Raw genomic sequence first — 13,405 nt, 5'->3', positions numbered from 1 at the left:
GCGTACATAATCTATCAGTATTCTACTGAGCACCTTATTGATTTCTAAACATCATTGCTATCACACAGGAGGGAAAATCAACGGAAAGCTGAAACAACCTATTTGTTGTACTTTAGAAAAAATGTATACAGGTTTTCAAACATTTTGTGGCTGTCTTAGGAAATGGCTGAGGTAAATGGCTGGATGGTAGGTTAATCTGCTGAATGCATGAAAAGCATGGGCTCTGTTGAAGGACTCAAACATTTGGCTTCAGAGTCAAATTGTGTTTGAAATGGGACATCTCTGCTCCACCCTTGCTCTAGGGTGTAGTGATTCGCTGCTGAGTTATATCATTTGGTAAGTATTTTGGGATGAAGAGGGGAACCAAGGCTCTGCCTGTTTCCTTCCTATCCACCAGGTTTTGTGGGTATTAGTGTGGATAAAGAATTCATGCTTACTGTTGCACACCCTGTCTGGTGAGCCTGCACAGGGACATAAAGTGGCTTCTTACTTCCCCTTATTGTGCCTCACAGACATGCACTCTGACCCACAACCCAACTCAGTTCTACCATCTGTAGAACCAGGTACCACTCAGTGTAGGGTGTGGCTCTAAGGGGAGAATTGTGTCCTGAATTTAGTAAAAGACATAACAAATTCAGCAAGAGGTCGGGTTTTTTAGAATGACTGAAACTTTTGTGCATGTGTGTGCTATAATCTGCCACTTTGCTGTCTGCAGGCATGAAGCCAGGTTTAAACAACGTATGCTGGAGCTGACGGACACAAACAACATTGCCTACTTGTTTCTGTCGGCTGCCAACAGATGGCTGGAGGTCAGGACGGTATGTACGGTTTAATCCCTGCTGTGGTTTTGAAACCTTGGAAGCAAACAGAGACTTCGCCTGATGCAGAGAGGGAGATAATAGATTAAATTTATCTTAAAATGAGATATAGCAGTTTTGTGTACAGTGATCCTTAAAATAGCTCGAGGTTGTTTATACTATAGCAGCCAGGAGATTTTTGGCTTTCTTGGTTTGGAGTTAGAATATAAAAGGCTCCTTCATACTTTGGTGTTGGTATGTTGATTGAAAAGACTGAAAAAAAAATAACCCTCAGTAACATGAAATAAGACTTTCTGTTCACAGAAATAAATGCTTTTACTACCATGCAGCATCTAAGGACCTGCCCAAGTGGAAACTATTTTCAACGGGAATTAGATAGTTTGCAAACTTTGTAAACATTTGGGGCTTTTTTGGTTTTCATGTCACCTTTCATCTCTCGGGACCCCAAAGCACTTCACAATTAATGGGCCCAGATCTGGGGAGCACACTCTTAGCCATGTTTTGTCCAGATGCCCTTCAAAGTCCATAGGGCTATTTGTGTAGGAAAATACTGGTTGACTTGCATAAATATGTGAGAACTGGGCCCTGAGAAAGGAAGAGCTAGGAATTTGGCAGCAACACACAACACCAAACTGAGGGTCAGATTCTTGGCCCTGATATAAGTTCTCAGTGAGCTGGCATAAAGAGTGGCCCTCCATATTCATGGCTTCATAAGAGTCAGACAGAATTATTACCCTTTCCCTACTCAGCTGGCGTTCCAAAGAAAGGCCGAGGAGTAGGCAGAGCCTTGTCCTGTCCCCCTGCGCCACAGCCTAAGAAAGGTTTAGTGTCAGGGACACTTCACTTCCACCTTGAGGCCTCTGTGGGGCATTCTGCCTCTTTGGGTTTCCTTGGGGCAGTATGGTTGTGCTCCACATCTCTGCATGGGTGGGATTTGATGCTGAATAAGAACCTCTGGGTTCAGATGTGTACAGTATCAATGAACTGCTGTGATTCCCCGTTTGTATCCAGTAGAAGAAAGAGGAAGCTGAATGGCAAAATCTAGCTCTGGTATCAGCTGTTGCAACATCCATAAAACTCTCCTGATGTTAGACCGGCTGTATGTCCATTTTCTCAAAAAAATACATATCCCTTTTGTCAGTTTTTGTGGATTTTAAAATACAGGTGGAGGAAAGCAGACCTGCCAAGAAATAGCTAATTTGGTTGTGTCCAGTGGTGGTGTTATCATACAGAGCCATATGGATTTCAGATTGACTATAGAGCTCCTGTTCCTACAACTGATGGAGAACCAAGCACATTGTACATCTAAGCACTTTCTTGTTATAAATACTGGGTGAGAGGCCAGCATAATCTTCACTTATCATTTCCTACAAGCAGATTAATTGATTAGTATTCATTGTGAGTCATACAGGGAAAGATTCTTGGAAGAAAAAGGGGAGCAAACTCAGAAGTAAATAATGCAGACTATAAAAAGCACGGGGAATTGCAGTGCCAGATGATAGAATTTAGTTATTAATGACCTGATTGTATCCTCAAATTCCATCTGGTACCAAAAAATCTGCAACTGATCATTTTCATGTGAATTCCTGACACTAGCTGCAAAACTTTGATAATAAATTTAGAAGACAGATTCAGGCTTCTTTTAAAATGTGAGGAATCCAGTTTTTAATCCATCTCTAAAGCCGTGTCTACACATGCACGCTACTTCGAAGTAGCGGCACTAACTTCGAAATAGCGCCCGTTACGGCTGCACGTGTTGGGCGCTGTTTCGATGTTAACATCGCCGTTAGGCAGCAAGACGTCAAAGCCGCTAACCCCATGAGGGGATGGGAATAGCGCCCTACTTCGAAGTTGAGCGTCGAAGTAGGGCACATGTAGACGATCCACGTCCCGCAACATCGAAATAGCGGGGTCCGCCATGGTGGCCATCAGCTGAGGGGTTGAGAGATGCTCTCTCCAGCCCCTGCGGGGCTCTATGGTCACCATGTGCAGCAGCCCTCAGCCCAGGGCTTCTGGCTGCTGCTGCTGTAGCTGGGGATCCATTCTGTATGCACAGGGTCTGCAACCAGTTGTCGGCTCTGTGGATCTTGTGTCATTTAGTGCAACTGTGTCTGGGAGGGGCCCTTTAAGGGAGCGGCTTGCTGTTGAGTCTGCCCTGTGACCCTGTCTGCAGCTGTGCCTGGCACCCTTATTTCGATGTGTGCTACTTTGGCGTGTAGACGTTCCCTCACAGCGCCTATTTCGATGTGGTGCTGCGCAACGTCGATGTTGAACGTCGATGTTGCCAGCCCTGGAGGACATGTAGATGTTATTCATCGAAATAGCCTATTTCGATGTCGCTACTTCGAAATAAGCTACTTCGATGTAGGCTTCACATGTAGACGTAGCCTAAATGTCTTGAATTCTACAAAACAGAAAGGCTGCACCTTTGGGGTGAAGTACAGGTTGAACCTCTCTTGTCCAGCACTCTCAGGACCTGACCAGTGCCAGACAAGAGAATTTTCCGGACGACAAGAAGTCAATGTTTTCTAGCATGTTACCAACACTTCCAGTGCTTACTGGGCTCTTAGAAGACATTTAGGGGTACATTACAGCTAAGTAACAGCACAGAACACTGAGAGCCAGGACTGGTGGCCGTAAGCAAACTTTATGGGACCGCGGGAAACTTGGCCACATCCATAATAAGTGGTTGTCCAGCTAATTAAAATCATGCTGGATTACAGAGTTTGCTGGACGAGAGAGTGCTGGACTAAAGAGGTTCAACCTCTATTTCTATCAGCAAATGGAAAAGTACAAACTTTAGCCTATATGCTGCATTATAAAATAACTCATTTATTCTACCTATCTCTCTCTCTGTCTCTCTCCCTGTTTTTATAGGAGTGCTCCTCGCTCTGGTAATTGAGCAACTTCCACATACAAACAATATCAATAGCGAAGTCCCTAGTACTCTTCATGAAGTCTCTAGCACGTCTGCCTGTTTGGGGTCAAAACTCTGCTGGGGGATTAGGACAAAAGGGGGTGTCAGTGTTGAGTGTCATTTTTATGATGGACAGGATTTTCCAAAGAGGAAGGACGTTTAAGTGACTAGTCATTTTGAATACCTGCTTTTTGATGTCTAATTTGCAACACCTTAAATAGGTCCAATTTACAGAAAATGCTTATCACTTGTCCTCTGAATATCAGTCTCCTTCAAAGTGTGTCAATTTGGTCATTAACCGTGGCTGATCCCTTCTGAAAACTTCAATGTCTGAACCAATAACGAGGGAAGCACAGAAGCTGTTTTATGATATTATAAGGCTTTGTCTTGTCACTGTATATTAATCCAACTTGTTTTATGGGAGCTATCTTTTTCTTCCTTTCTCCCCTTTTAGGACTATTTGGGTGCTTGTATCGTTCTTACTGCAGCTGTTACTTCCATCACCTACAAGCCTGATTCTGGGCTTCTGGGGCTGGGTCTCCTGTACGCACTGACGGTACGTATCAAAACAAACATCAAGAAACCTGAGACCAACCTACTTGGCTTATGATAGTTTAAAAATACATATACACAGTTATCGTCCAATTTCTCTTAATCTTGAAAGAAACAATTTTGGAAATAATGGATGCCAGCCAGAGCTGAGCGAGTTCAGGACATCTTGGACTTGCTTCAGATTTTCTGAGCCAATTTAATAAACCAAAACGATTCCCAGGCCCCATGTGCCCCCATGGATAGAAAGAAAGTTAAAAGTGCATATTAGACTCCTTTCTGCCCTTTGTTTTGCATTACACCATGTGGTTAAAGTTGTGAACTGTGAAACCTGTTGTGAATGATGATCCAACAGGTTTTGCGAAGTCAGTGGCATAATCAAGGTGCAAAAATTGCTGGCAAATTTGAGGTGAATTAGGATTAGAGATGTATTGTCTCCACCTTTTGATAACCTACCAAATGCTGAGTCTTGTGTGTCCAATTCTGAAAATGAGTCCTGACACAGAAACATGGCTGGATTTGGAGTCTCGAGAGCTGGAGATGGAGTGATCAGATGTTTTTGTGCAGAGTGAGAAAGCAACTATGCCTTGGACCAGAGTTCCTGTAAGATGGAGAGGTTGATTCATTTTTGTTCTAGTGAGGTTATTGTTTTTTTAATGTAATCTGGAGCGACAGATGTATTTTTGAAAAATTGTCACAGATGCCCAAGGTATGTCACAAGTTTAGGGTGGGAGTTCCTACAGTGGTGATCAGAAAAATAATTAACAAATAAATGGAGGTGATTAGGAAATAGACCATAGGAGGAGGAAGAGTCTCATGAATGGGGTGGTAGGAAGCAAACGACAGTGTGCCAGTTATGTAGCATGAGTGTTAAGGAACATGGCTGGGATTCAACTGGAGTGGAGAAAAAATGGGTATAGGTCTAGTACCAGGACATGGCTTGATGGTTGGAGGGAGACTAGTCTGAACTGTCAGCATGGGACTTCTTAGCGACTGTCTTAAAGGCAACTTTAAATCTCTTTTTATTGCCGTATCGGCAAAAAGAGGGCTCACCAGTTGCCCTGGATCTGCCCCCAACATGTTACATTAATGGCACCTTCAGAAGATTCTTTCTAATGCTGTTTAGTTGACAAAGAAGCTCTGAGATGTATGTTTAAGTTTTATAAATACTTTGTATTAGTGCCATGCATGCAAACAGATGGGAAAGAGTCAGCTGGTAACCCAAGTTTAAGATTATTTAAGGACATATAAAAAAAAAGTATCTCTAACCTGTTATGCCTTAGGGTATCACTTGCAAAACTTTGGAGGTGGTTCAGTAGTTAGCTCCCTAACTTGATAGGTTTTCAGTTGTCTCTGTTTGGGAGCCCAGTGGTGATGATGCTTGGAAGTGGTTGAAAGTAAAGTGCTCATCCTGCTGCTTCCTTCGTTGCTCATAATCATACCCCCAGACCCTTCCAAAAGCATGGAAGCATCCAAGTTTCTGGTGATTACACAACCCTGAGGCGGATTCAAATGAAATGCAAAGTTCCCTGGATGCCAGGCTTTTATATCAAATCTGTCATCATTAGGATTGCAATTTATATTTCCCCAAGCAGTACATTTGTCTGTAAACACAGTAAACCTCCAGCCTAGAAAGCTGAGCATGGAGCTGGGTTTGTAAATAGCAAGAGAATGCCTTCTTCCTATCTCTGTTAATTATTCTATTATTTTGCCTTACCGCTGAAGACTCTTGAGTGACATTAAAACTTATTTCACAATGTCATTATGAAGTGATTACTATAAAACTCCATCTCTTGATTACTTGTAACAATGTTTGTCCAGTGGAAAATAGGAGAAATTGAGTGACTGATTCATAAAAAACTTTTTATGTGGCAGATTGATCCCTCTTTTCTATTTGCAAGTGAACTACAAAGTATTTCCCCACTTTTGATAGTTCATGGGATCATTTCACAGCCTGTGAATTTAGCTCTATGGAAATGAACACCTGAAGTTCAGTTCCTTCAACTGTATTGAGGCCTCTAAATAAGTGGCCTAATTGTCAAACAAACCCAGCAGCTTCTACTGAGGTCAAGCTACTTATTTAAGCACCTCAATGTGGATGTGACACCCTGGCCTTACACAGCCCCTTTATAAACCTTAGCTTCTTATTTATTCATTCTTTGCTAAGCATAAATTCACCTAAATGACTTGGTATTGTTTTCTCACCTTTGCCTGGAGCGCTGAAATTTTCTAAATTGTGAAGTACAAAAAATATCAATGCGCAAATAACTTTAGGCATGGCTGGCTTGCTCTTGCCTCTGTTCAAGCCCACTAATGGCTCAGAGGACCTTTGGTTACTAACACATTCCATGCCATTTATTTGCAATATTTTTTTCAACTACCCGGGCACAATCTACTGCCTTACACCTACAGCCGTGCGAAGACCTCAGCTTCTGATAGAGAGCACGAGAAGGCATATGTGCATGCAAGCATGTGTATGTGTACATATATTCCTATGTACACACAAACATTCACTCTTTCTCCTTCCCCTCTCGCATTCCCTTCCTGTGCCTTTTCTATCTCTGGCCTAATGGGCTAATTAGTTTCTTAGTTCTCCTCAGCCCATCAGTTAGGCAGAGCTCGTCCCAGTGAGGTCTACTCTTGCATAAATAGAGTTGCAGTGATAAACGTGTAACCAACAATATATCATGCTCATGCTTCAATGCATGTAGAGTAAACTCTTTCATACCTGCAGCCCCAGGACCGGATGTTGCCAGATATTCAAATATTCTGGATAATAGAGAGGTATACCTAGCAATGCATAACACTAAAGAACAAGATTAGATATTAACAAACAAGAATGTGTGCAGTGTTATTTATTTACCAACAACAGGACTATTGTAAACCGTAAACCTATATTGTATTTGCTGTATTTATTTGTATTTACTTTCACTATACTGTACTTAGGGAAAATGCAACTAAATTTTTCTTATGGTTAAAATGTTGGTTATTTGAGAGTTCTGGATGATAGAATGCCAGATATGAAAGAGTTGACTGTATTCACTCAAATAATAGCTCATGTGTAAACAGAAGTTAGTTATATAAATATTGATGGAAAAACACAATAACTTGAATATGACCAAACTGAATTGCAAGTCACATTTTTGGAAAAATAGTCTACGAACAAGGCATAGTCTTCTTATTTGACTACTTCTAAAAACTAGTTTAAACTGTTCCCCCTCCCCAACATATGATCTTGGAGGGATTTAATATTTTTATTTTAATTTCTAAAGCTGTATTATTGAATGCTATAATATTAAGTTTTATTCACCTTTTAAAATTTCTGTTGCTGTTGTTTTTATCTTTTGCATTAGGAATCTTACCTGAACATAATGTGTTACAGAAAATATTGGTATGCTACTGGCATTTTTTGCAGAAAGCAAGACTATATGTAGCATTGCACCAAACAAAATAGTATGTGACATTGCTAAAAGCAAAAAGACTAGTATATTAAGGAAGTAGTGCAACTCCAACAATCTGTTCCTTAGAAGTCAAGCAGATGACACCATAGATTTGGTTGATTAAATGCACTCTCTCTATACACATGAACATCACACATCATTTTAAACCTTATCATGTTTTCTTTAAGTTGAAGTATGATGTAGAGCTGTCAAATGGTGCTGTTACCAGAGCAATTAGGGGAAGCAAAGAAACCATCAACATGCTAAAACAACCACTGTTGGTTTAATATGTTTGTGTATTAATTCAAGGCATAAAATCAGATTTCTTTGTCACTCTAAAACATCACAACAGTCTATTGGTTAAAATAAAATCTAATAATAAATTGCTTCAGGTCTCATTGAAATGTAATGGCACTGGTGACATTTCTAGTCAACATCACAAACATCAGGCTGTTCATCATATGATCATGAGAGTATAGGAAAGATAGTTCTGAAAACAGACACAGCTGATTGTGCAGCAACCTCTACTGGTCTAGGCTAAAGCTAGGGAATTTCTAGAAGCTCGCATGCCCTTAGGCCCTTGAAGACTATTCCATATTTGTCCATCCATGTTGCAATGGGAAGCCAATATCTGGTTTGCCTATGTGTGAAGACATCCAAATATATGTTTGCCAAGATATTTTTTGACATGCATCTTCAAATGTTCCTCAAATCTGATCTCACATGGTGGGAGTTTGGCAGATCCTGTGTACTTTTTGATGGCTAGAATGAGGCATAAGCAATTCAGGTCTCTGTAGCTCTCCTTTCTTTCTCCCAGTGGTCATACTTGGAAATTTTCATGAAAAAGTTTCTATTTTTGTTGACAATTTGGGCGGCGGAGACAGGGTTATTGAATTTATCTCCCCCGCAAAAATCAGTTTTCAGTTTCCAAAAATACAAAAATTGATTTATTTTTATAAATACCTGAAAAATTCTCATGAAAAATTAAAAAAAAAAATTCTTATGAAAAATAAAAATATCATTTTCATAAAAAAATTGAGGGGAAAATCTGCATTTGAGAACCTTTGCCTTAGTGATTTTTAAGACCAGGATTTGGAACTGTTTATTCTTAATTCTACCATTGATTAGTGGCCTGGACAAATTATTGAAAACAACTTTTTCAGATGCAGACACTGCTTTTATTTTCCTCAGATTTTAGCTGTCCAATGTAAGGTTTCTTCAAGTACTGAAAGCTGGGACATGTGCTTAAAATCAGTGTACAGCTTTTAAAATGCTGCCAGTAAAATGCTTCTGTGTCTCAAAACAGGGAGAGCAATGCTGAACGCTAAATGACTGGGCCACGATACATTAATGTGAAGGGTGGGATGGAAAAAATGGAGAAAAAGAGCGTGATTTAGCATGCATTTGTACTAATTGTAGCCTGGGGTAACACCATTGAAAGTAGGCCCTCTGCAGGAAATCAGGCCCAAGCCTTCTTCAACCATGCCAAAACTCTATCCAACAGTGTAACAATTACCAGACAAATTGTGTTTGAAGCTTTTCCCCATTTCTTGTCATGTGATGCAGATAACCAACTATCTGAACTGGGTGGTAAGAAATTTAGCTGACTTGGAAGTGCAGATGGGTGCTGTGAAAAAAGTGAACAGCTTCCTGACCATGGAGTCTGAAAACTATGAAGGCACTATGGGTATTGTACTATACATCTTTTTTTCACATTTTCTGTGAGTACCATCAGAGCCAGCCCACTGCATTTCTTTCATTCATGATCATGCAAAAACCAGAGATTTGGGGCCCGATTCTGTCCTCATATGCATATTGAGGTGGATTAGGTTGTTTTTGGAGCCCTGGGACAGAGCAAATGGGGGCTCCTTCCCCCAACCCCAACCACTTGCCATCCCCCATATTCCACCCCAACACTTCTGATGGGGAAATGGGATCAGGAAACTGGGGCTTGCCCCATCCCATTCTCCCACCTGGCACTGTTGTGCTAGGGGCATGGGACTTCCCTCACCTGTCTAGTGCTCCTCTTGGGGAGCAGGTTCAGTGTGTAGTTTCTTACCTTACTCGCATTCAGGAGTGCCAGGCAGACAGAGCAGGAAAAGCCCTTATTCTCCTAACCTGCTTCCCAGCAGGAGCACCAGGTGGCTGGAGCAGGTCAGGGAGTGGAGGTGCCCCAATATGTAGGAGCCGCTGGGTGTGAGCCCCACTGGCCCAGTAGCTAAGCTGCCACTGTTTCTAAATGTTCTTTAAATGACACGGAGAGAACCTCACACAGCAGTGCCAACACCTGCTGCAGGCTCCAGGGCGATATGGAAGGCGGGCACGACGCAACATCCTGTAGGGGCCAAGAGTGCGAGGGTGGGGCCAAGAGCAGTCAGCACTCAGCACCACCTGGACCATGGTGCTGCCCTCGCACCACCACTGCTTTACAGCCACAGGTAGCTGGAGCAAGACTGCTGTGGTGTTTCCGAGGGGTGTGGGGCAAATATCCCCTTTGCCCGCCACTCTCCCGTCAGCAGGCCTGACCTCACAAACGTAGCCACTCATCCTGTGCGTCAAGTTCTAGAAGTTTAGTGCTAATGTACCTGTGCTGGCATTCTCAGCCGCCCCAGGATTCCAGCAGCAGTTCAGGATGTGGTCTCAGCAGGTGCCACTCTGCCTAGCCCATTTGTAACAGAACAAAGAAAGGATTCCTAATGTGACTACAAACAGATGTATAGTAAAGGGGAAGTGCCATGAGGGTGACTCAGTGGTAGCATTTGCCTTTGTCTACGCTAAATATTTCAGATCCTTCTCAAGTCCCAGAAGACTGGCCACAAGAGGGGGAAATCAAGATTGAAAATTTGTGTGTCCGATACGAAAATAACCTGAAGCCTGTTCTGAAGCATGTCAAGGCATACATCAAACCAGGACAGAAGGTGAGCTACCATCGTGACTTAGGGCTGATATCTTTCTAGCAGCTTCTGTCATTCGTGAAAATGAGGACTCCTTACTCAAGTTGGCCCATTAATAAGAACAGGATCAAAAATACTCAAATGTATAGATGTGCAACCAAAGCCAACATTCTTTGCTGCACTCAAAGGATGACCTTATAGCTAAAAGCAAAGGGTTAAGATGTATTTCCATGTATTTCCATGACCTATGTATTTCCATCTTCATCACCGATTTCTTGTGTGGCACTGAGCAAGTGATTTAACTGCTCTATACTACGTTTTATCTTACTTGTAAAATGAGACTGAATTAGACTTAGCAACCTTGCAAATGTCAATATTCATGATCATTTATAAAACAGTGGGGCTATGCCTACGCAGCAGTATTATACCTGAATAGCTTATTACAAAACAGCACAGCTACGCACAAAATGCATTTCAAAATAACCCTCAGCTATTTTGAAATACAGCGTTTATGCACAATAGAGCCTATTTCAAAATAGAGCCATTGGACATACTATGGCTTATTTCGAAATAAGGTCTATTTTCTTCCTACACAGCCCCTATTTCAAAATACGTGTTTCATAGTAGGCACTATTCCTTGTACAGTGAGGTTTACCAATTTTAAAATAAGGTATCCACTGTTTCAAAATAGCGACTGCTATTTCAAAACAACTTTGCTGTGTAGACATACCTTAGGAAATCCGAAAGTGGAAAGTGTTATAGAATAATGTTATATGATATTATAATGCTGTATAGTATATTAAAATTATTAATTATTATATAATCATTTTTATAAATGCTTGAAACAGCAGCAGCAACAATTATTGTGCACATTAGGGATTTTCACTTTTATATTGGCTATAAATATCTGCTACTGACCTTTTCAATTGCCTATGATGGGGAGAAGAGGAGTCCCTAGGGCCCCAGTGCAGCAAAGAACTGAAGCATGTTTCTACATTTAAATAGATGAATATTCAATATTTAAGGGCCTTGTTAAATCGAGGCCCTGGTGGGCAAGCTAACCCTTTGTGTCGGAATAAGAGTCATCATGATCAAGCATCGATCCAGTTTAGACCCTGAGCTCTCGTATTGCTTTGCTCATATCTAGCCCCTTAAACCCATGGACTTTAAAGCACACATTCACTCCTGATGTCCCCTGAAGAAGTGCACTGGTGAACAGAGGGTGAGGCCACAGTTACATACATGTCCCCATCACCATCACCACTGGATCTGTTAGCAATGAAGGCAGTCATAACTATCCCATCAATGGGCTCCCCAGCTGCTAGAGGAAACCTCTTACGAATGCTCCATGTGGGAGTGCCCGGGGGAGAGCCCTCTCCCCACTCCTTTGGAGCCGTGGTATGTTTGTCACATTGTTTTGAAGTTGGTTTGGGGATTTTATCCATATGAGTTAAATTTCAAATTTCCTTCCTGGGCCTCTGAGTTTAGTTTGTAGTTCACTCCTCCTCAGGGGCTTCCAAGCAATGACAGTTTCCTTTGTTTGCAGGTTGGGATCTGTGGTCGCACTGGCAGTGGAAAATCATCACTGTCTTTGGCTTTCTTCAGAATGGTAGACATATTTGATGGTGAGTTGTTATGGAGCCTCACTAGAATCAAGAGTAGCTATGAAGCTGCTGTCCCATTTCCCATTCCTTGTCTTCAGAAGCCAGCAAGCAGATTTAAGGTTTATGTCTAGGCTTTCTGTCCTCTCAAAACACTTGTTGGGCTCAGGTGTGTAATGCCCACGCCTTCAAATTGCAGAGCACCTCTGGACAGCAGCATTCAATTCTGCAGGAAGTGCTCAACTCATCACGGATTCTGATGCTAGGTCCTTGTTTGGTGGGCTGAAAGAATACTGTACTGTGTCTAGGTGGGAAGAGAAAATACAAAATTGTCTGGTGCCTATAGATTTTTCCCCACAGAATAGACCTCAAGGAACCTGGTTCAGCGTGAGTAAAACAGAAATGGGTGTTCAGTAAATGCAGTTCCTCAATATTTATCTTTTACTGTACTCTCACTCTAAAGGCAGTCCATCCTTTCTGCCCAGATGTGATTGTGTATCTGGAATGCCTGCCTGTGAAATCCAGTCAGATATGGAAAGATAAATAAATCAGATGCTCTTAATTTTAAGAACCTGGGGATTACAGTGGATAAGAGGCTGGATATGAGTAAACAGTGTGCCCTTGTAGCCAAGAAGGCTAACAGCATATTAGCTGCGTCTACACGTGCACGCTACTTCGAAGTAGCGGCAGTAACTTCGAAATAGCGCCCGTCACGTCTACACGTGTTGGGCGCTATTTCGAAGTTGAAATCGACGTTAGGCGGCGAGACGTCGAAGTCGCTAACCCCATGAGGGGATGGGAATAGCGCCCTACTTCGACGTTCAACATCGAAGTAGGGACGTGTAGACGATCCGCGTCCCGCAACATCGAAATAGCGGGGTCCTCCATGGCGGCCATCAGCTGGGGGGTTGAGAGATACTCTCTCTCCAGCCCTTGCGGGGCTCTGTGGTCACCGTGGGCAGCAGCCCTTAGCCCAGGGCTTCTGGCTGCTGCTGCTGCAGCTGGGGGTCCGTGCTGCATATACAGGGTCTGCAACTAGTTGTTGGCTCTGTGTATCTTGCACTGTTTAATGAAAGTGTGTCTGGGAGGGGCCCTTTAAGGGAGCGACTTGCTGTTGAGTCCGCCCCGTGACCCTGTCTGCAGCTGTGCCTGGCTCCCTTATTTCGATGTGTGCTACTTTGGCGTG

The 13,405-nt window shown here is 42.4% G+C and overlaps 1 protein-coding gene across 2 annotated transcripts in view; it reads left to right on the top strand.

Annotated features, from left to right (window-relative positions):
- The window catches only part of ABCC9 (ATP binding cassette subfamily C member 9), a 144,391-nt gene that overhangs the window by 110,673 nt on the left and 20,313 nt on the right, over window positions 1-13,405 (top strand). For both annotated transcript variants that reach the window (XM_075004630.1, XM_075004625.1), the window contains exons 30-34: window positions 716-818; window positions 4,190-4,291; window positions 9,291-9,411; window positions 10,512-10,642; window positions 12,165-12,243. In XM_075004630.1, the coding sequence (XP_074860731.1) occupies window positions 716-818; window positions 4,190-4,291; window positions 9,291-9,411; window positions 10,512-10,642; window positions 12,165-12,243 (536 nt within the window). The remainder of the gene's footprint in view (window positions 1-715; window positions 819-4,189; window positions 4,292-9,290; window positions 9,412-10,511; window positions 10,643-12,164; window positions 12,244-13,405) is intronic.

The sequence above is a fragment of the Carettochelys insculpta genome, chromosome 1 (assembly GCF_033958435.1).
Source record: "Carettochelys insculpta isolate YL-2023 chromosome 1, ASM3395843v1, whole genome shotgun sequence".
In the NCBI taxonomy this organism is placed as follows: Eukaryota; Metazoa; Chordata; order Testudines; family Carettochelyidae; genus Carettochelys; species Carettochelys insculpta.
The sequence above is the reverse complement of the archived record's forward strand: the minus strand, read 5'-3'. Positions and strand labels throughout refer to the sequence as shown.